General features: G+C 35.1%; 4 protein-coding genes and 2 non-coding genes across 7 annotated transcripts; 5 read left to right on the top strand and 1 right to left on the bottom strand.

Moving 5' to 3' along the window:
- The first annotated feature begins 6000 nt into the window (after window positions 1-6000).
- TRNAP-UGG lies at window positions 6001-6072 on the top strand. Its single transcript has one exon. It is a non-coding gene; the product is annotated as a tRNA-Pro (tRNA).
- A 68-nt stretch (window positions 6073-6140) lies between these two features.
- Window positions 6141-7865, top strand: LOC121252779 (50S ribosomal protein L12-1, chloroplastic-like). Its single transcript, XM_041152580.1, has 2 exons — window positions 6141-6808; window positions 7574-7865. Exon 1 carries the CDS (start codon window positions 6221-6223, stop codon window positions 6785-6787), a length of 567 nt encoding a protein of 188 aa, XP_041008514.1. The 5' UTR covers window positions 6141-6220; the 3' UTR covers window positions 6788-6808; window positions 7574-7865.
- A 2184-nt stretch (window positions 7866-10049) lies between these two features.
- LOC121253171 lies at window positions 10050-14888 on the top strand. Of its 2 annotated transcripts, none has more exons than XR_005938362.1 (3): window positions 10050-10245; window positions 10435-13733; window positions 13789-13995. XR_005938362.1 is itself a non-coding variant. In XM_041153115.1 (3 exons), exon 2 carries the CDS (start codon window positions 10468-10470, stop codon window positions 13639-13641), a length of 3174 nt encoding a protein of 1057 aa, XP_041009049.1. In that variant the 5' UTR covers window positions 10050-10245; window positions 10435-10467; the 3' UTR covers window positions 14424-14888. The 2 variants fall into 2 exon arrangements, 1 of the variants encoding a protein (XP_041009049.1); XM_041153115.1 differs by lacking the exon at window positions 13789-13995 and adding an exon at window positions 14424-14888 and having other exon boundaries at window positions 10435-13641.
- On the bottom strand, window positions 14886-18415 carry LOC121253173 (universal stress protein A-like protein). Its single transcript, XM_041153117.1, has 4 exons — window positions 17855-18415; window positions 16517-16638; window positions 16285-16403; window positions 14886-14994 (listed from the first exon to the last, which is right to left on the bottom strand). The coding sequence occupies exons 1-4, from the start codon at window positions 18051-18053 to the stop codon at window positions 14886-14888; spliced, it is 549 nt and encodes a 182-aa protein (XP_041009051.1). The 5' UTR covers window positions 18054-18415.
- Window positions 18416-18739: 324 nt separating this feature from the next.
- LOC121253728 lies at window positions 18740-18837 on the top strand. Its single transcript, XR_005938451.1, has one exon. It is a non-coding gene; the product is annotated as a small nucleolar RNA snoR1 (small nucleolar RNA).
- Window positions 18838-19396: 559 nt separating this feature from the next.
- Window positions 19397-20108, top strand: LOC121253174. Its single transcript, XM_041153118.1, has one exon. It carries the CDS (start codon window positions 19535-19537, stop codon window positions 20006-20008), a length of 474 nt encoding a protein of 157 aa, XP_041009052.1. The 5' UTR covers window positions 19397-19534; the 3' UTR covers window positions 20009-20108.
- Window positions 20109-20177: the final 69 nt, after the last annotated feature.

The following is a 20177-nucleotide window of genomic DNA, read 5'->3' as shown; positions in this document are numbered from 1 at the left end:
AAATTCAATTGTTTGGACTAATATTTCTTTCTCTTAATTCATATGTAGGCTTCAACATGCGGACTGTCTATACATCAATAAAAAACATTACTCCAAGTACAAGAAATTGGAGCATCAAGATGATTGTGTCAGACAAATCACCCAAACGTACTGCACAACATTCACTAACAAAATATCAAAATCTGACATTGATAGACCCTGAGGTAACACATTGACATCAATATCATACTTGCAAGAACATACTTAATATTTACATTGTATTCTTTCACATGATATATTCAAAATATATATGTTTTCCCCTTACAACATAGATTCATTCTAACTATATTTTGAAATTAAATCTTATATATATATTTAATAAGTACTATTTTCTAATCAATTGAATGCAAATAACTATTTATTTATACAATATTATGCAGGGCAACCGACTACAAGCAACAATTTTCGGCAAAGATATAGACCTACGTAATGACATGTTACACATATTCCGGTCTTACTACATCAGTAATGCTTATGTTAAGCCTTTAGATCCCAAGCATAGAATTGAAGCACATGAATACCAGTGGATCTTAAATTCAAGAACAATCATCGAAAACATTCCAGATGACGAAGTGGAATTACAACCACCAGAATATGATATTATCCCATTCACCAATCTGCATGAGTACAAAAACACTGGAACTGAAATAGGTAAATATCACATCAATATATTTAACATACTTCTTGATACTCTTATTCAGTTTTCACAAAAAAAAAATTTAACATAATTGAACAGCTATTCTGGCGATCGCAATATACATGAAACCTCCCAGAGAAATTACCTCACCTCAATACATGGGCCAACAAAAATTCAAGAAATATATGTTATCGACCAGAGGTAAAGAAGATTTCTCAACTATATATGTGATATTAATAAATTCTTTAACTACCTTGTTTTCAATATTATTTCATCATACTACACTTTTAAATACTTTATCTTAAATTTTACAGCCTGATGCCCATATGGTTAACTATGTGGAGTCGATTTGTGGACGGTGAATGCCGAGCAATCTCTGATATTATTGAAGCTAAGCCAACTCTACTCGCAACACGTTTAAAAGTCGGTTCATACAATGGTATATTACACAACTTATAATATCAACATTTATTAAAAATAGAATGTTATTATCTACTAACAATTTTTTTTTCTTTATAATATAGGTCTTTCTCTTTCATCTCAACCGACAAGTGTATTTACCTTAAATCATGTCATTCCTGCTGCAACTCCATTATGTCAATGGTAATTCTTCAAAATATATATTCATCAACTAGCTCTAAAATTGTTTTTTCTTTTATATCTTTTCCTCCATGATTTCTCTCATTCATTTTAAATTATTCTAAAAATATTTAGGACGATGCTTAATCATGCACTGCTTGAAGAAATCGTCGAAAAAAATCTACATCATACAACGGCATCAGCATCAGCATCGACATCAAATGTTGACATGAAAGACATAATTAAGTTTGATGATCTTGCTGGTTTTCTTAAATCACTACAACCAATGACGGTACAATTCTACGGTCTTCTTAAACTTTTTTTTCTTTATATATATTGCCTTCTAAAAATTTTACACATGCCTTTTCAAAATAAATATAACCTTATCTTAAGGCTACATACTATTTACAACCATTAAAAACATATATCTGTTCCAAAATTAATGCAGAAAGCAAAATTTTGGATTAAAGCAACTATTTGTGTGGTTGATCTCCATCAAATATTCTTCTACATGTCCTGCATTGGGTGTAAGAAGGGGACTGGATATGAGCAAAATGAAAAATTTCAATGTTATCATTGCAAATACATGAGCAATGCACAACCACGGTATATATGTTATATTCATATTTTACGTCGTAAATGTTTCTTTAATCAATTTTATGTTATATTTAAATTATTGCTTAATCATTCAGACTAAAAAATATAGTTTGTTCATATAGCTGTCGAGCTTACATCGAAGTTGACGATGGTAATGGACGACTTGGGGCTGTCATGTTCGGTCAAATTGCAGAAGAAGCTCTAGGTTGCACAGCAATCGAACTAATGGAACATAGAGGAAAGGTAACCAACTTATTCATATTCCAATTTGTATTTTAAAAACATTTAATCTTAGATATTCAAATAGAAAGTTATCAAAAATATCTTTTACATTATATTTATTCACCATACAGGAACATTTACCGTATATCCAAAATATTGCAAAATTATGTTCAACCAAAAAATAGATCATACAATTGGGTGCAGATTTAGATCAACTCCAAAAACAACGTCACAAAAACTTCAATGTTCTCTCCATAAATGCTGTAAATGATGAGAACACACCACTTTGAATCCATAACCAGCAAACTTTACTTTCAGTAACGAAAGAAACAATTATGTAATATTTAGCAGTTTCAGACTTTACTTTCAGTAACGAAAGAAACAATTATGTAATATTTAGTCGTTTTAGACTCTACTTTCAGTAACGAAAGAAACAATTATGTAATATTTAGCAGTTTCAGACTTTACTTTCAGTAACAAAAAAATAATTATGTAATATTTAGTCGTTTTAGACTCTTTTCTTACACTAGATGTTTATATTTTAGAATAATCTAATACAGGGCAAACGTGCATCGCACGTAAATTCACTGCTAGTATTAATATATATTTAATCGAAAGACAGACTTACTAACTTCTTTGCACTCTTTTTCCAAAAAAACAAAAAAAAACTTCTTTGCACTCTTCCCCGACTCTATTCAGAGCATAGGATAGTTAAGTAAAATTGGTTCGTATTAATTGAATATAAAATGAATTGAAATATGTATAGAATAATTATAAACATATCATTAATCATTTGTCCATCTAATCATAATTATCTAAACAAATTTTATCTAGATCAGTTATGTATTGATTGCTCTAAATCAATATAATTAAATAATATTGAGTTAGAGAGAAATGTCGGAGATAATGCTTCTTGGACCCATTGGATTTGAGATATTGAAGCGCCCCATCAAAATGATCCATATTAACTTTAGAAAAAACATATCTATCATTATTTTTATCTTCCTCATCTCAATGTTTTTTTTATGTGATATTTTTTTATATAACATTAAATAACAGGCTTACAAGTGAAACAAAGTAGATAGTTTCAAATCATCTAATATCACATAATGAGATAATAAGAGAACGATAATAAAAAGATGGTAACTCATCTCAACTCATCATTACAACTTTTTCAAATTCCAATACAAAATATAATAAATAATTTAACTTTTTTAAATTTCAAAATAATAATAATATTAAAAAATAATATTCTAATAATATTTTATTATCTCAACTCAACTCAACATCCAAACGCAGACTTTATGTTTGGTGGGCTTTATTGTAAAAGTAAGGCCCAGTTTGGATGACCGAATAAGATACAAATTATCTCGTCTGAATTGGTACGGCTGGTTTGTCTGTAAAAGTTGGGTAAGTTCGAATTTTCGTTCGTACATCTCTCAAATTTCAACACTATGAGATACAGTAATGCCTATATTGTGCCCTTTCAACACTATGAGATTTTGAATAAATATAATTATATATTATAACAATCAATTTTATACAATAAAAATATTTCAATTTTCCTAATATATAGAATAATCAATAGGTCATAATTAGAATAATAAAAATTAACAATGCTATTGATATTTTTGGGAGTATTGAACGTGGCTGCAGTTTGGTGTTTTATTTGAAAATTCGAAACTAATAAATTGAGAAAAAAACAAGTACCACATTTTTAATGTATATAATTATCTATTAAGATTTTTTATTTTATTGTAAAATATAATTAGAAAAACATATTTCGAATTTCATAGATTATAATATAATAAATAAGTCATAATTAGAATAATTTCGTTTAATAAAGAAATGTGTTCATATTTATAAATATTGAAATAACTACGACCAACTACAAAAAATATATTTTGGTAAAGTCAAAATATTTATAGGTTTTTAAATTAATAATAGATATTACTTATTTTTAATATATTCATAATATTTTCGATCCAGTAATTAAAAATAATTTTTAATAATTGGTGAGACTCATCACTTTATCGAATCTCTAAAAAGTTAAAACAATCTCATATCATCTCACTATCTAAACACACACTTTTTTACCAACCATCTCATTCTATTTTAATTCAAATATTTCATTACTATTCAAAATATTTATCTTATCACATTTGAACTATGTAACCAAACAAGGCCAAAATACATGTACAATCATCTCTATATTATTTTTATAATTTAATTTTAAATAGAGAATAATTATATAAAATCTTAAAATTTAATTAAAAAATATTTTTTATTATTTTTATTGGTTGTAAATAGTAATAAATATATTATTATCAGTAGTAATAGCAGTATCACTTGCATGCACTCTCCATCCATGCTTTTATCTATGACAATCTTGTATCTTGGTAATTTGACTAAAACAGCATATACCCAATTGCATGCATTAAATAGTTTTTCTTAAGAGTAATGCCATGAATAAGTTCTAAATGCACACAAGCTTTCGTAAAAAAAGAGTGGATATTACCAAGAAAAAATAAGTTTTTCACATTTTTCGTGGTGGGATCTATTTATTTATTTTGTATTTTTTTATAAAAATCGAAACTTGTACATTTAAAATTTACATATATCGTTATTCTATTATTAAAGTAGTATAATTATACTTTAATACTTTTTCAGCTTCAAATTAAACAAGATATATATTCTTTAATAACAATCGTTTTTTGTCGCCTTCCATTATGTAATTTCCGTCGCATGTTACTCTTACCAATTTCAATGAATCAACGATAAAAAAAAAATAAAAATAAAAATCATTTTTATCTCCAAATGATGCTAATGCTATGTCTTAACTATTACGATTTTAAAAATTATAATTATAAATCAGTATAGATAATACACTTAGTAAATTGCTTATATTGTATAATTTGATTTAGAATTTGAATCTTATAAATTAAATATTATTATTTAAGTAATATGAATAGTATATTTTACACACTAATTTGATAATAAAATAACTCATTCATCCACCCATTTTCAAATCCTTGATGAACCAATGCACCAACACATCTTGATGGTTTCAAAATAACATACATATTTTATGAAACAAAATGAATATAGCAATCTTTTCTAAAGACTTCGAGAGAGAAGAAGATCAATAAAATTAATATACTATTTTTTTTTCTCGGCAATAAATTAATATACTATTAATAACACTAAGATGGAAAAAGCTCATAGATCCCTTTTTTTTTAATTTTTTTCCAAATGACTAACGTCACGATTTGATTAGAATTTTTAGATGGTGATAAAAAGTCTAAATTACATAATTAGGAAATATTAGGGCTTGTTTGGATCTCATATCATTTCGTCATTATAATTTTTTTAAAATTTTCATACAAAATATAATAAAAAATTCAATATTTTCAAATCCTAAAACAATAATAATATTAAAAAATAATATTTTAACAATATTTTATTAAACTCATCTAAAACTATTTTATCTAATCTCACTATCCAAACGAGCCTTTAATTTAAACTTGTATTTTGTTATTTAACTTGTCAAAATAATGTAAATCGGTGAAATTACTAAAATCGTTTACACTAGGTCTCGTTTGGTTACACATATGAGATGAGATGAAATAAAAAATTATTAATAGTAATGAGATAATTTGTGAATAGTAGTGAAATTATTTGAGTTAAGATTTTTATGGAGTTTTAAGAAATGAGTGAAAAAAGTTGAATAAAAATATGATAAAGTTAAAAGAAAATTATAATATAATTTTTATTTTGAAATTTGAAAACCAAACTAGCCCTCTATATATATATATATTGTGCACTTCAAAAAAAATCTGTGGGGTTTTTTTTTTTTTGATATAATTAAGTTTGTAGGCATAGATCTATATAGTTTATAAATCTAAGGCGAAGGGTTGAAGAAAAGAGGGCATTTGGTCTAGTGGTATGATTCTCGCTTTGGGTGCGAGAGGTCCCGAGTTCGATTCTCGGAATGCCCCCCTTAATATTACTTTTCCCTTTTTTCAAACGGAACAAGCTTGTAAGATTTCAGAAGGGCAGCCTTGTAAAACAGAAGCTCGCTCGCCCGTGTCTCTCTTATCCTATCCTCTTCTTTCCTTCCCTCTCTCTCTCTCTCTCAGACAGGAAATGGCGAGCACTCTCTCCACGTTCCCCCTCAAGTGTTCCCCGTATCCTACGCCCTCTATCTGCCCTTATCCTACTCACACTCCCAAACCCACCCTCCACTTCCCCTTAGCCTCTACTTTTAACCTCACCCACCGCTGCACCCATTTTCGTCCTCTCTCCGCCGTGTCCGCTCCCGAGAAGATTGAGAAGCTCGGCGCCGACATCTCCAGCCTCACCCTTGAGGAGGCCAGAATCCTCGTCGACTACCTCCAGGAAAAGCTCGGCGTCTCGGCCGCGTCCTTCGCCCCCGCCGCTGCCGTCGCAGCCGCACCCGGAGTCGGCGGCGGAGAATCTGCCGCTGCCGTCGAGGAGAAGACCGAGTTCGACGTGGTGATCGAGAACGTGCCCAGCAACGCCAGGATCGCGGTGATCAAGGCGGTGAGGGCCCTGACGAGCCTGGCGTTGAAGGAGGCCAAGGAGCTCATCGAAGGTTTGCCCAAGAAGTTCAAGGAGGGGGTGTCCAAGGACGAGGCTGAGGAGGCCAAGAAGCAACTCGAGGAGGCTGGGGCAAAGATCGCCATTGTTTAAATTTCATTTGTTATTTTCGATTCGAGGTTAGTGTGATGTTATGTTGTTCGTTCAGCGGTAAAGTGGAACGTGATTGGTTTTGTTCTCAACTGAGTGGAATTTCACGGTGAATTGAAAATGAATTCTGCTCTTTGAGTGTTCAGTGATCGCAATTACAATATTTTACGGTATAGTTGCTCTTGCTCTGTTTGTCGAATTGCACGACCGAAAGAAGTCAGGAAATTTGTGAAAATGAAGCGTATATCATGGACTAATTCTTTCAACGGGATAGGATCTAATAAAATTTATTATGCAAGAAACATAGGCCAAGATCACTATCTGCTGTGAGGGGGGAACTCAATTGTGGGTAATATGTTATTTGCATTGTGCTTTTCAATTTCACTATGTGGTAAAAAAACAAAGAGAAATGTGTGGTTTTTTTATGTTTTGGGGGGGGGGGGGGGGGGGGGGGTTCTTTTGGTTAAAAAGTGTTATTGTGAACAATGCTTTTGCATACCTGATTATTATAGAGTTAATTGGACTGTGATCCAATAGCCAAGTAGTTTAAGACTCCAGTATGTTCTTACAACATTTTGATGCATTGAGGCACAAACTTAAAACCCAACTTTTTCCTCAACTGTTTTGGCATCTGCTAGTTAAACTGGCTGCTTATTGAATGAAATGATAATAAACTTTCCCGAGAAAAAGTTCAAATGAACATCTTTGTTTATGAGTATCAAAGTTCTGAGCAAGTTGTTGATCATCTTAAGCGGTAGTGCTGATTATAACCAAATTTAAGTTTTTACCTTTCTGCTTATAGGAGCCGGATTACCATTACTGTCCACCAGGAACGAGATGTACTGCATATCTTTTGACATCTGAAGACTGAGAGAGACAAGAAAAAGACATGTTCCTTCCTTGATCTGTGCTGTTAGTTCTTTTTTGGGGATGGATTTTCTAATTTTATTACATGTTGGGAGTCAAGTTTATTTCAATATAATGGGAGAGTTGAGGAGGGGCTTGTCTCTTGTTAACGGCTTGCCTCTGCCATATATATGTATTGGTAGTGCTTGGAATACAACAGCCAACGAGTTTTGAATGGTTTTGTCTCAGCACACCTTATTTGATTCGGCCTATGCAAGCAAACGAGGATTTCAAGCTTTGGAAAATTCAGTGCATGCAGTCTTTAGTTTCCCTACATTACCGTTTACCTTTTCTCACCCACACTTAAGTTCTTTTAACTTTTTCCGACCGATAATTCAGTGTTTTATTGGGAAAATGTTGCTGGGTGCTGATTTGCTCTCCCCAGAGGAGCTGGGGCTACTGAATTGTTGAAGTCGATCGTATCTATCTCAAGGGTTCAAGTGATGGCTGAGCATAACTTGCTTCCAATCCTAAGGTATCGAGACAGGATCTTCCAACAAGTAAAGCAAGTGAAGTGAAAGACGTAATAAATGGAGGGTTGAGGAGGTGCTGCTTTGTACATTTTCCATGTTTTAATAACAATTGAAAAGCCGAACTATTGTTACCCAGAAAATCTAGCCATCGGATGTGGTAGTCTGAAATCGTGTGCCTGTGATGATTAATTAGTAAGATGCAGACGGGACCAAGCTTGATTTGTCGTTAAGTGGCTGCCGGCCTTATTTTCTTAAGCTAACCTAAGTAGGGTTGAAATATAAAAAAGATAAAAAAAATCCAAAAATCCCATTGAACCGAGCAGTTCGATCCGGTTTGGTGGGTTTAAATTATCCAAAACATATATTTTAATTTTTTATATTATATATTATAAATTAATATAACATAAAATTTAAATCTTATTATTTATATTTTATTAATATAAATTTACTGTTAAACATGAATATTAATATTAAATTATTAAAAATGTATTATGTATCTTTATATATTAAGTTAGATACTTACATATATAATATGGTATAAGTATAGCATATGTATATTATCTTTTTTATAAGTACATTTTTACACTTTAGTGGTTGCATTTGCAATTATTTGTATTTTTTTTTTTTTTTTAGATCTTGCTTATGTTGACTAATTGTTTTTTATATGTATGTTTTACGCTTTTAGTTTTAACCCTTGGGCATATTGTTATGTGCAAGTTTTAATAGGTATTTTTAGGCATTATTACATGCATGTTTTAATTAAACTAATTAGTGTATTTTTGGTTAATTGTTTTTTTAAGGTTGTATTTGGTTAATTTTCCATTGGTTATATGCATGATGTTATGGGCTCTAAAACTCACATTTGGGTTAAAAAAATTATTCACTTGGGTTAAAAAAAAATCAATCAGTCCAATAAAAAGGTCACAAATTGAATCACACATGTAAAACTGAATTGAAATCGAAAAAAATTAAAAGTTTCGGTTCTTTGGATGAACCGGTCGGTTTTGGTTCTCAAAATTTTAAAACCGGCTTAGACCGATTCGTTTTAATAATATGTCCAAAAATGGATTGAACTAAACCAATTACACCCCTCAATCTAAGTCTAGGTCTAGCAGGAGATTGTGGGCTAATTGAGAAAAGATGAACCCTAGATCTAGTGGGATATTAATCTTTGAACATGATACTTTGAATTTCTCGTCTAAACTTTATAATCTATATATGAAGTGGAGACGAGATAGATATATAAAGTAATTTTTATAGTATTTATTGTCATTTATTTGGTTTAATATTGTCCAAAAGAACCAAATAAATAACAATAAATACTCAATAAATATTGTAAAACTATTTTGTAAGTCTACCTCTTAGCCATCACAAGAGTAAGAGAATTTGAAAAATAACTAGCCATTGTGTATTGGACATATTCTTTTCCAGCTATTGGCACAATTCAAGGCTTAATTTTCTCGAGTAAAAATAGCAAGCGAAAATGGCCAATATACTTGACAAGGATTTCGAGGGAGAGGCATTTTGACTCTTGAGTCTTGAGAGTGTAACATGTGAAAGAACATGTAGTACATAATGCAAAAATAGATTTTTTTGTTTTTATTTTTGTTTTTGAAGGTTTAGAAGTAAAGCGGACACGTGTCATGCAGTCTTTTAACTGTCCGTTGCTAGCTCAGCTTCTTTTAACATGAACGAATGAACGTTCAGCTTGTAGAAGTCTACAGTCTACGCAGGTTTGAAGTTATCAACCGAGGCAGCGAGTACCAACTAATCTCCACTCGAAGGGTTGCGCATCAAGTAATATTACATTATAAAAACGTGAAAGTGACCGTTTGATACCAACGACAAAAGAAAGCCCAAAATACCGCCGAGTCACCACCGCTTGAAAATGAGAAGAACCTCTCCTCTCCTCCCCTTCACCCCCGATATTTTCAATTCCCCCATCTCTCTCTCTCTTTCTCTCTCTGTGGAATTTGATTCCACCGTCTTCTCTAAAATGGTCTTGAGAATCGCTTCAGAAGGATAAAAAAAAAAAAAAAAAAAAAAGGCTTTGGAATCCCTAGCCCCTTCTTCAGCCTTCAGGTACTTCCCCCCAACCCTTTTCTGTTCTTTATAGAAACAATGATAAAGTCCATACTTTTATTCTGTTTTTCTATTTTTGTTGGTGGTATTATTTAAATCCGATGTTGGGGTCTTCTTTGAGGAAGAACCCCAAACCCTGCAATCTTTTGATTTACCCTTCGTCCTGTTCCTATTTCGTTTCCGTTTCAGTTGTCGTGGTTGGGAGAATACGCTTTCCCGGTGATGGGAACAGTTGAAACACGGTCTAAAACCCTAGCCGGGGTTTCTCGTCCTGCAGCTGAACCAGCTATACCGCATGTCTCCCCTGAAAAGCCCCTTAAAGAAAGTCTTGGAGTTTCGGCCGGTTCTGGGTCCGGTCCAGAGAGAACCCTTCTGAATGGTGATATGGATGCTGGGGTTGTTCAAGTAGTTAAGACTCGGGTGGTTGAGACCGAGGTTTCGAGTAAAGATGAATATGGGCTTGAGGACTCTGATATGAGAGGAGTGTCTTCCTTGTTGAAATTGAAAGCAAGTGTCAGAAAATTTGAGGTTGAAGATGGTAGCGAGAACGAGAGGGAGAGTGTTGAAGAGAGAAGGGATTTGGTAGAGAAATTTGGGAGTGAAGAAAATGATGGTTCTTCGAGCGATAATGAGGAGGATTCGGATGGGAAAATTGAGGCTATTGAGGTTCCGATTGAAGATACAAGTGAGAACGACGACGGGAAAGCTGAGGAGGATATGGTTGATGACGGGTGTAATTTTTCTGTGGGTGACTTTGTGTGGGGTAAGATTAGGAGTCACCCATGGTGGCCAGGGCAGGTATATGATCCTTCGGATGCTTCGGATTACGCAGTCAAGTTCAAAGTGAGGGACCGGCTGCTTGTGGCATATTTTGGGGATGGCACCTTTGCTTGGTGCCAACCCTCTCAGCTGAAACGCTTTGAAGAAAATTTTGAAGAGATGTCACGGCAAAGTAACTCGAAAAGCTTTGTTTATGCTGTGCAGAGGGCTGTGGATGAGATTGGTAGGCTTTTAGGGCTAGAGATGACTTGTTCTTGTGTAACAAATCAGAATGGAAATGGAATTGATAATAGAGAATTGGTAGCTAATGCTGGAATCAAGGATGGAGTCCTTTTGCCTGAAGGCAGAATTGGGAAGCTTTCAAACATTTGGTCTCAACCAGTGGACCTTCTTGCTGAAATGAAACGTATTGCGCAGACTCTTTCCATACATGGTGCACTTGGGCTGGGGGTGTTGAAGAGCTGGCTGGCAGCTTTTTATCATGCAAAGGGGCATTATCATTTGCCCATGTATCATGAACCACAACCAATTCCAGGCCTAGAAGACAATTTGGATTATAGCATAGTGGGCATTCGCAGCACGGTAGAAGTCCCAATTCACGGGCCTTTCACAGATGATTGGATTTCTTCACCGGTAAGTTCCAAGTTTGGCCAAACTTCTCAAACCACGATGCAGAAGTGCCAAGGGAATTCAGAGGATAGACTGTGTCAGAGAAGGAAGCAGAAAAGCATTGCTGAAATTATGGAAGGGAGCATTGATGCTCAGGCCAAATGTAAGGTTTGGGATGTGGCTAAAGTAGGGGCAAACTCAGCCAAGCAGGTGCCATCATCTAGGAGGAAGAAGAGGAAAAACAGTGACCAAACTGATGGTCAGGGTGGCAATGATGTGACATCTGCGACGGTGTCTTTCAAAAAGGCTAAAATGTTGGGTCCATTCAGTGATGGCAAAGCTCTAAGTGTCGAAAATGATGGCAGCTGGAGCAGGGAAGAAACTAGGAAGAGCCCAAGGAGGAAGAAAAATTATGGTATCAGCGTTGAAATTGCTGATGATCGTGGCAAAGAACTAACTAATGATGAACCTGCCTCAACAAAAAGGGAGTTGAAGAATGTTGAAGTTCAAATAAGTGATGGCGAGGCCAAAGGACAAATTGAAAAAGGCGTTATGTCAAGGGAAAGGAAGAAGAGCAAGTACTTGTCCCCTCCCTTCACTAGTCTAATTAGGGGTCAACAGAGGAAAGAAAAAGAAACAGAGTCCCTTGAAGTTTCTGACGAAGCTCGTTTAGGGAAGCAGATTATTGCTGGCTTCCCTCCAATTCAGAAGTGTAACGATAAGATATTTCTGAAGAAACTCTCCCAAGAAATTGATCTGGGCCGTGAGCCATCTGACATCTCCAGCCCTCGAACACCAAAACAAGATCGGACCTCGATAGTTGATCCCTTGAAAGTTAAGGCATCTGCTAATGAAGTGCTATCTGAAGTTCGACGAGCAGCTCTTAATCCCTTGAATCCCATGGAAAAGAAGTCATTCGAAATGGTTGAGGGCTTTCTGTCCGTACTCAGAAGTTCAGTCTATCGAGATGGATCAGACTCCAAGGCGGCAAAAAAGCATCAATCTGGTAGAAAGAGAGAGAATCTAGACTCGGAACCTGGGCCATTGTATAACGACCGGAATGATACTAACAACAAATCAACTGGACATGTATCAGAACTTAGGACGAGGAAAAAGAACAAAGAAGCAGAGTCAGATGAAGCTAAACCAAAGAGAGTTGCTGAGAAACAGTGGACGGGGAAAAGGAACAAAGAAGCACAGCCACATGAAAATAAACCAAAGAGTGTTACTGAAGAAACAGATGCGCGGAGAAATAACAAAGCAGAGTTACATGAAGCTAAAAGAGTGAGAGCTGCTGAGAAACAGAGGACGGAGAAGAACAAAGAAGCAGAATCATACGATAAAAGTAAACCAAAGAGAGCTTCTGAAAAACAAGACGCTAGGAGAAATGACAAAGCAGAGTTATGCGAAGCTAAACCAGAGAGAGCTGCTAAAAAACCAGATGCAAAGTTGGATAAATCAAAGCAGGCTGCTGGAACGCCTGATAACACAGATAGAAAAGGTTCACCCACAGTGATTTCGTTGACATTTGGCCCAGAATCCTCTTTGCCTTCTAAAGCTAATCTGGTTAGAATTTATCGCAAGTTTGGGATGCTGAACGAAGCAGAAACAGAGGTGCTCTCAAACAATTTCTGTGCTCGGGTTGCCTTTGTAAGGAACTCTGATGCGGAGGAAGCCTACAGTCATTCACTACACTCCAACCCTTTTAAAGCTGCCACAGTGACTTTCGACCTGCAATATCCCTCAACTCAATTGAAGACTCGTGAACTAAGAGAAATAGCACTGCCAAAAGCTTCTCCTCCGTTCTATGGCAAGACTCCAGAGAAGACATCTTCTTCTTCACCGCAATTACAACTTGACTTCGTAAGGCAGAAACTTGAGATAATGAACTCAATGCTGGAGAACTCGGATGGCGAGGTGTCGCTGGAGTTGAAATACAAATTAGAAAGCGAGATAAAAGGGCTTCTGGAGAGTGTGAGCACCATGGTTGGATCTTCCTCATCCTAGGTCAGACAATACAAGAAACTGAGCATTTTGGTTATATACATAGGCACATTTACTTTACAGCTATAGCTATTGATCGATGTCTAGACTTAGAAATATATAATGTTGGCCCGGACCCCCTTATAAAATATATATATATATATATATTATATATATAATGTTACTTTCTTGTTGTGGATGTTTGTAAGGTGTAGGAGTTTTTTTTTTTTTGGTGCGTATTTATTACTTGATACAGATGGGTTGGTCTTGTTCTTGTCTTAGTTGAACTGATTGCAATGCTCATTTGTATAGGTATAGATATGTTCATCACTTTATACCCCTTCTCTTATCTTAATGGATCTCTGTTATTAATTGTAACATTTAGCATATGTTGTTTCAAGAATTCAATATTTGATTCTTGAGCCTATTCAAATCTTACCTTGTCCAAGTTAACCAAAATAAAGCAAAATGTTTCAACATGCTATGTTCCCCAAAATTAAAGAATCGGAACAATAAACAATCACCTAACCCGTAGAAAAATGACCCCAAAATCCATAAAGTCAGGCTGCTAATTTTGTCACAAGATTGAATTCATTTTGCTTTTAGCTGGAATTTGTACGAATTTCTTTCCAATTAGTTTGTTAGTTCCGAATGGTTGAGAGTCTGAGACTTCAAATTGCGGCTAGTTTAGTCGATGTAATACTTCCAATTACATTATTAATGGCTTCCTCTTGCACCTGCCTGAAATATATGCAATTTGACATGGGAGTCCAATTTTACTTACTGTGCTGATGCAACGAGCCCAGAACGAGTTTGCTGGGCTATATCCAAATCACAATTTTTTGCATCTCCTACTTGAAAGAAAGGGTGCTCTTCAGCAGAACTAACCTGTCCAGATCATGGAGAACAGTCCACGGAATCCATCGATCCAGATATGCTGTTGGGAGTCTTCTCATATAAGCACTTTGGTGTTTAACAAAAGAACAGGTGAGATGAGATGAGATTAGTGTTGGGAGTCTATCTGATAACTGGTGTTTGATCTGCCCTTTGTTATTTAAAAGTGGGAATTGTGTTATCCAAAAGTAGTCAGCAAACGAAAACGACGACCATAGAGAAAAACAAAGTATCTCCATATGTTCGCCATGTATGGTCCATGAAGTGCAAAATCTACAAATCATGAGCGCTTCCCAAGCAAGAGGTGCTCATGCCTACTGTCAGAAGCGAAGCTTATTAATAGAATGAAACAAATCAGGCACATTTCAGGCCAATCAGTCATCAGCTGGATCCTCAGGTATTTCATCTGCCCTGCGTCTGATTGTGATGACAGGGCATTCAGCATGCTTCACGCAAAAGTCGCTGACAGTTCTTATGAAAATCCTGCAGAGCAGCACAGGAATCATGTTACTTTTCAAAATAAATAAATCTTTACAACCTCCTAATACTCCACATTTTTTTTAATTTTTATTATTTTTTTCTTTTATTAAATATTTATTATATGAATAATTAATAGAAAATTTGAAATAATTTAAAAAGAATAAACTCAAAAAAAAATTAAAAAAAAATTAAAAAATTTAAAAAATGTGGAGTGTGGACTGTGGTGGAAGTTGTGTAGATGGCTCCATTCATATCAATATAATTGTTCACTTGTAAAAAATAATAATCACATAATTTCGTGAATAGTAGTAAAATAGTTTATGAATAGTAGTGAGATAGTTTGAGTTAAGTATTTATTGGCTCTAGAGAAAGGAGAGAAAAAAAAAGTTAAATGAAAAATATTATAAAGTTAAAATATTCTTAGAATATAATTTTTTAATATAATTTTTATTTTAAAATTTGAAAAAGTTGAATTGTTTTTTTTTTTGTTTTATTTAGAAATTTAGGAAAGTTGTAATTATTAGTTTGGAAAAGTTATAATGATTAGTTTGAAAGTGTTTGTATTTGAGTGATATTTGAGAAGAAAATAAGAAGATATGAAATGGGATGGGATTAGGGATGTAAATCGCTTCAATCCGGTCACCCGAGGGGTGGGGGGGGGTGATGGACTGAAATTTTTGATCCATCATTTTTTCCGGACCGAAATCCCTAGGGATTGGATCGGACCGGTAGCAATCGGTCTAGCCCAATTATTTCTTATTTTTATTTTTATAAATTAATTAATACAAAAACTTATTTAAAATACTAGATTAAAATTAAGTGTATATTAATGTGGATTATGTAACTAACTTAGTAAAAAATTATTTTTTTATTTTCAATGATAATAAATTAGATAAAAATTACATTCTTAACTTATATAATTACTATATAATTAGTTAATTGATATTATACATTAGTTAATTGATAGAATATTAATTTGTTAATAATATATTTAAAATTTTATATTTTTAATGGTGATAGATTAGATGAAAATTACATAATTAATTATACAATTATTATATAAATAATATGTATAAAATATGTATATATATATATTTTTTTAAATTCAGGACCAAAACGTCTTGATCCTCTATTTCAAGAAACGAGACCAATCGGGCTTGGTCCCGGATCGGTCTGGTCTGGACCAAACTAATTGGTCTAGTAATTGGTCCGGTTGGTTTTTCCAATCTGGATCGATCAACTTTCACCCTAGATGGAATGAGATGAAGATTATTTTCAAACAACAAATTATACCTCTGGAACAGGCCAAGACCCCGGTTTCCCAAAACCAGAAAATCCGGCTGGATTCGCTTCACCTCATGGCAGATTACTTTTTTGGGATCACCTGTCTTGATCCATGAGACACAAGAAACCTACAAGCATTCCATAAAGATGATTTGATCCAGTACTATAAGGTCCATACACACAAACAAATGCGGTTACTTGAAGTACATCAGCAGAGAGACTTAAAAAAGTACATCAGTACCCCAATTTCATGACATCTAGTGACAAAGTACTGTAGCAGATGAAGCCCTGTTACCCTGTCCCTACTCATCATGCTTTTGAAATCTTCAGGTGATGCATAAATGCAATCCATGTCATCAAAACCTAGCAAAAAAAAAGTTATAGCATACCATCATTACCTAGTAATTTCCTTCACATTAGATGCAAACAGTTGTGAACATAGATCAACACAAGCCATAAAATAACAGTATGCAGAAAATTAAGACAAAACAACCGTATCGAATAATCGATTTGGTATTATGTAACTCAACCATGGAAGCTCTTTTCTTAATTAGTCATTTAGAGAAGAAATAAAGAGAAATGAGTAAAGATCTCCAGGCATATGACAGGGGTACTTGAGAGAGATGATGTGGTTGGATTTTGGGGTAGAAAGGAGTTCCTCTCAAGTAAGTTAACTTGAATAAAGAATATGTATGACAAATCTGTATCCAGTCCAAGAACCAGTGGAGGCATTCCAAGTAATTTCCCTATAACACTACTGTTACACTATGTTTATATCAAGGATCATTATTAACTATTAAGTCCTGTCTTTGCATTGGGAATGAATTTACTAATATCAAGGCAGGACAAGGTCCGGTAGTGTATGCTTCTTGCTGATGAAAGTCCACAATTAATCATACGCCTAACACTACTGCAGCTCAAGTTTCTTTAATCAGCCCACTGCTCTAAATGCCACCTCCAAAGTCGATTAAATTAGCTATCAACTTTGGTGGATTGCCTCCATTGAACGCCACCAAAACATCAATCCGTCCAATTCACGGAGATTCCACTTCATTCCGTTCCCAAGTCCCAACTAACGCTACCTTCAACTTCTCAGTTAAATATTCGTTTCCATTCTACATTTCGCCGAATTTCTAAATCATCCATCCGAGCAAGTAAGAGCAACTCCCTCGAGATATAGATACAGATTGAGAAGCCAACATTCGTTTCCATTGTTCTGAAATTTCTTTCTACAATTCAGAAGCATGAAGGATGCTCCTCAAAACTTCGTAACCATATAAAAGTCATATTTATGTATCCAAGGGATACAAAATGATCGAATTAAGTTTATAGAAAAACTCGAACGAGTGCCTCTAAGGCCTAAAGAACATGAAGTTCGTTATATAAGAAACAATTAGATGCAGAAACATCAAATCCTTTAAATAGTTCATTTCAGATTTTCTAGGCATTTTCAAACACCAAACAAATGGCGTCCAGGAAAATAATTAAGTTTCGATTTCCCCTTTCTTTTTTTTTCATCCATCGTCTCAGCAACCTAACAGAGTATATGAAGAAACTATCACAGAGAGAGAGAGATAACTGTCTTCGTCGGGGACATGAACGTAAAGAAAGAGAAGCTTGAAGGCAGAGGTGTTGGAGCGAACGATCTTCTGGAGAGTCCACTCGAAAGCTCTTGTGCAGCTTATTGATGCATATGGATACGGTACGTCGGTATACCCCTTGAGTGTCGACACGTTCACCCCGAGCATTATCCTAATCGGTTCGCCCTCCCTCCTCATCGCCTTCTTCTTCCACTCACTCGCTAGAACTCTCTCTACGAAGTCTCTGGAGGAAAAAGCTGGACTTCTGCCCCCGCCTATCTCCCGCTTTGTAGGACTTATGGGGTGCTCATTGCGCACAACTGAATAATTTAGTGGCAGTGCATATCTAAGTGCTGAAGTGCTCCCTGGCTTAACTGCCACCCCGGTAAACTTTAAATGCCGTTAGCAAGCGGAAATGGCGGGGCGCGTCACTGTCGTTTTCTGTCTGATTTTTGAACTGTGAAATCCCCTATATGCCATTACGGTTCGTCCGTTGCGTGCTGAAACAGGGGCACGAAATGAATTCAGTCATTAAAAAAAAATTATGAAAGAAGCATTATTTTCAACTTCAGTCACGTTTTCTTTTTCTCGGGCCATTGAGCTTTTGTCAATTGAAGGTGGGCTAGGAGTCCAAATAAATCTGGACCCATGAGAGATTGATTGATTTTAATTGCGAAAGAGCCCAAAAATAACCTAAAAATTCTATCACCATCCCCTTCCCTGCAAACATTCTAAATCCTAAGTTCCTAACCCTAAAGGTAAGGCAAGCCGCCGCGCTCTCTCTCTGTTTCTGTCTCTCTTTCTTTGTGGTCTTCTTCTTCCATTAGTCTTGAGTCCCGAATCAAAGTTGTTTGGGAGAACTTTTTTCAGTTTTTTCTTTAACGGGCGAAGATGAAGAATGCTTCGAAATTTCTGACACCTCTAGTATGAGAAGAGCTTTCAACAAGCTCTTCCTTGAGCAGAGATGGCAACTTTCTGAGCCCCTACGCATCTTTTTTTGTTTCCTCTCTCTATGCAATCTCTTTTTAAAGATTTTTGAGTCGCAGCACTCGGTTTAACCCGCCTTTTAGCATTGTTTGTTTTCATAAGGATCTACCTAAGAATTAGAATTTAGCATCATTTTTAACTTTGAGGTCTTGAGTCTGTTTCTGTACTTTTGGATTCTTGGAAGCCCTAAAGTCATCAAAATCTCTATAGCTTCGTATTTTTCTTTTCTCTTTAGGAACTCCTCTCTCTGAGGAACCGCATTTGATTATAAGGTAAATGCCGAAGTGATGCAGGTTTTGATTATGGCTAATCACAAATCAGATCTCTCTTTTTTTTTTCGAAAAAAAAATCTATAATTAGAGGTCCTGAATCTTCTTGGCTTGTAAATAGGGCTGTGCATCAATTTCCTTTTTTCTTTCTTTCTTCTTTGTTTTTGGTTTTTTTTTTTTTTAAGCAATGTGCATAAAAAATTCTATTCCCAAATTTTATTTTATTCTTCATTTTTATTTTTTATTTTTTCTTATTTGAGTAGAACGATTCAATAATTTTAAGAAAATAAAAAAATAAAAATTTATTTTAAAAAATAAAAAGTAAAAAATTATAATTTGGTGTGGAGAGCGACGAGTAGCAAACTCGCATCCGTAACTTGTAAAAAACCTTGACCGAAGGATGAAACTACCTCGGTTTTGAATATGTTCTGTATTCCTCTTCATTTGAATCCCGTTCATTACCCTCTCTCGCGAGATTCAGCCGATACCTTAGCTAGAGCCTCCGTTGCCGTTTGTCACAGATCTCGAGCCCCTGTCGGCTTGCCCATGAGCCGTGGAGCCTCTCTAATCCTAGGAGAAGGCTTGACCAACACAGTTGCCGTCTTCAACCTTCGGCTCCGAGATCCATCGCGATTCTTCTGCGCCACATCCATGGCCGACGAGGCAAAAATCGAGCATCAATTAAAACCGGAGATCATCGGGAATGAGAAGGAATTAAAAGAAGAATCGAAGACGAAGGAGGAATTGACGTTGCCGCCGCCGCCAGAGAAGCCGCTGCCCGGGGATTGCTGTGGCAGTGGATGCGTGCGTTGCGTGTGGGACATATACTATGAGGAGCTCGAGGCTTATGACAAGCTTTGCAAAAGCAATTCTGAGTCTAAATCCACGCCCTCCTGATGTTATCCTGTATATTCGATTCAATTTGGTCCTGTGTTTCAGTATTCATGCTTTTGTTTGATCATGTTGTCGGCATCTGATTATGGTTCATTGGTGAAAAGGCTTTGAAATTGTTTTTTTTTTAGAAAATATTTTCTTGATCAATTTGGATAACCGGGTACAAAAGTTC

The sequence above is a fragment of the Juglans microcarpa x Juglans regia genome, chromosome 2S, assembly GCF_004785595.1.
Source record: "Juglans microcarpa x Juglans regia isolate MS1-56 chromosome 2S, Jm3101_v1.0, whole genome shotgun sequence".
NCBI lineage: Eukaryota > Viridiplantae > Streptophyta > Magnoliopsida > Fagales > Juglandaceae > Juglans > Juglans microcarpa x Juglans regia.
Note: the sequence above shows the minus strand (reverse complement) of the source record. Positions and strands in the feature narration are given on the sequence as shown.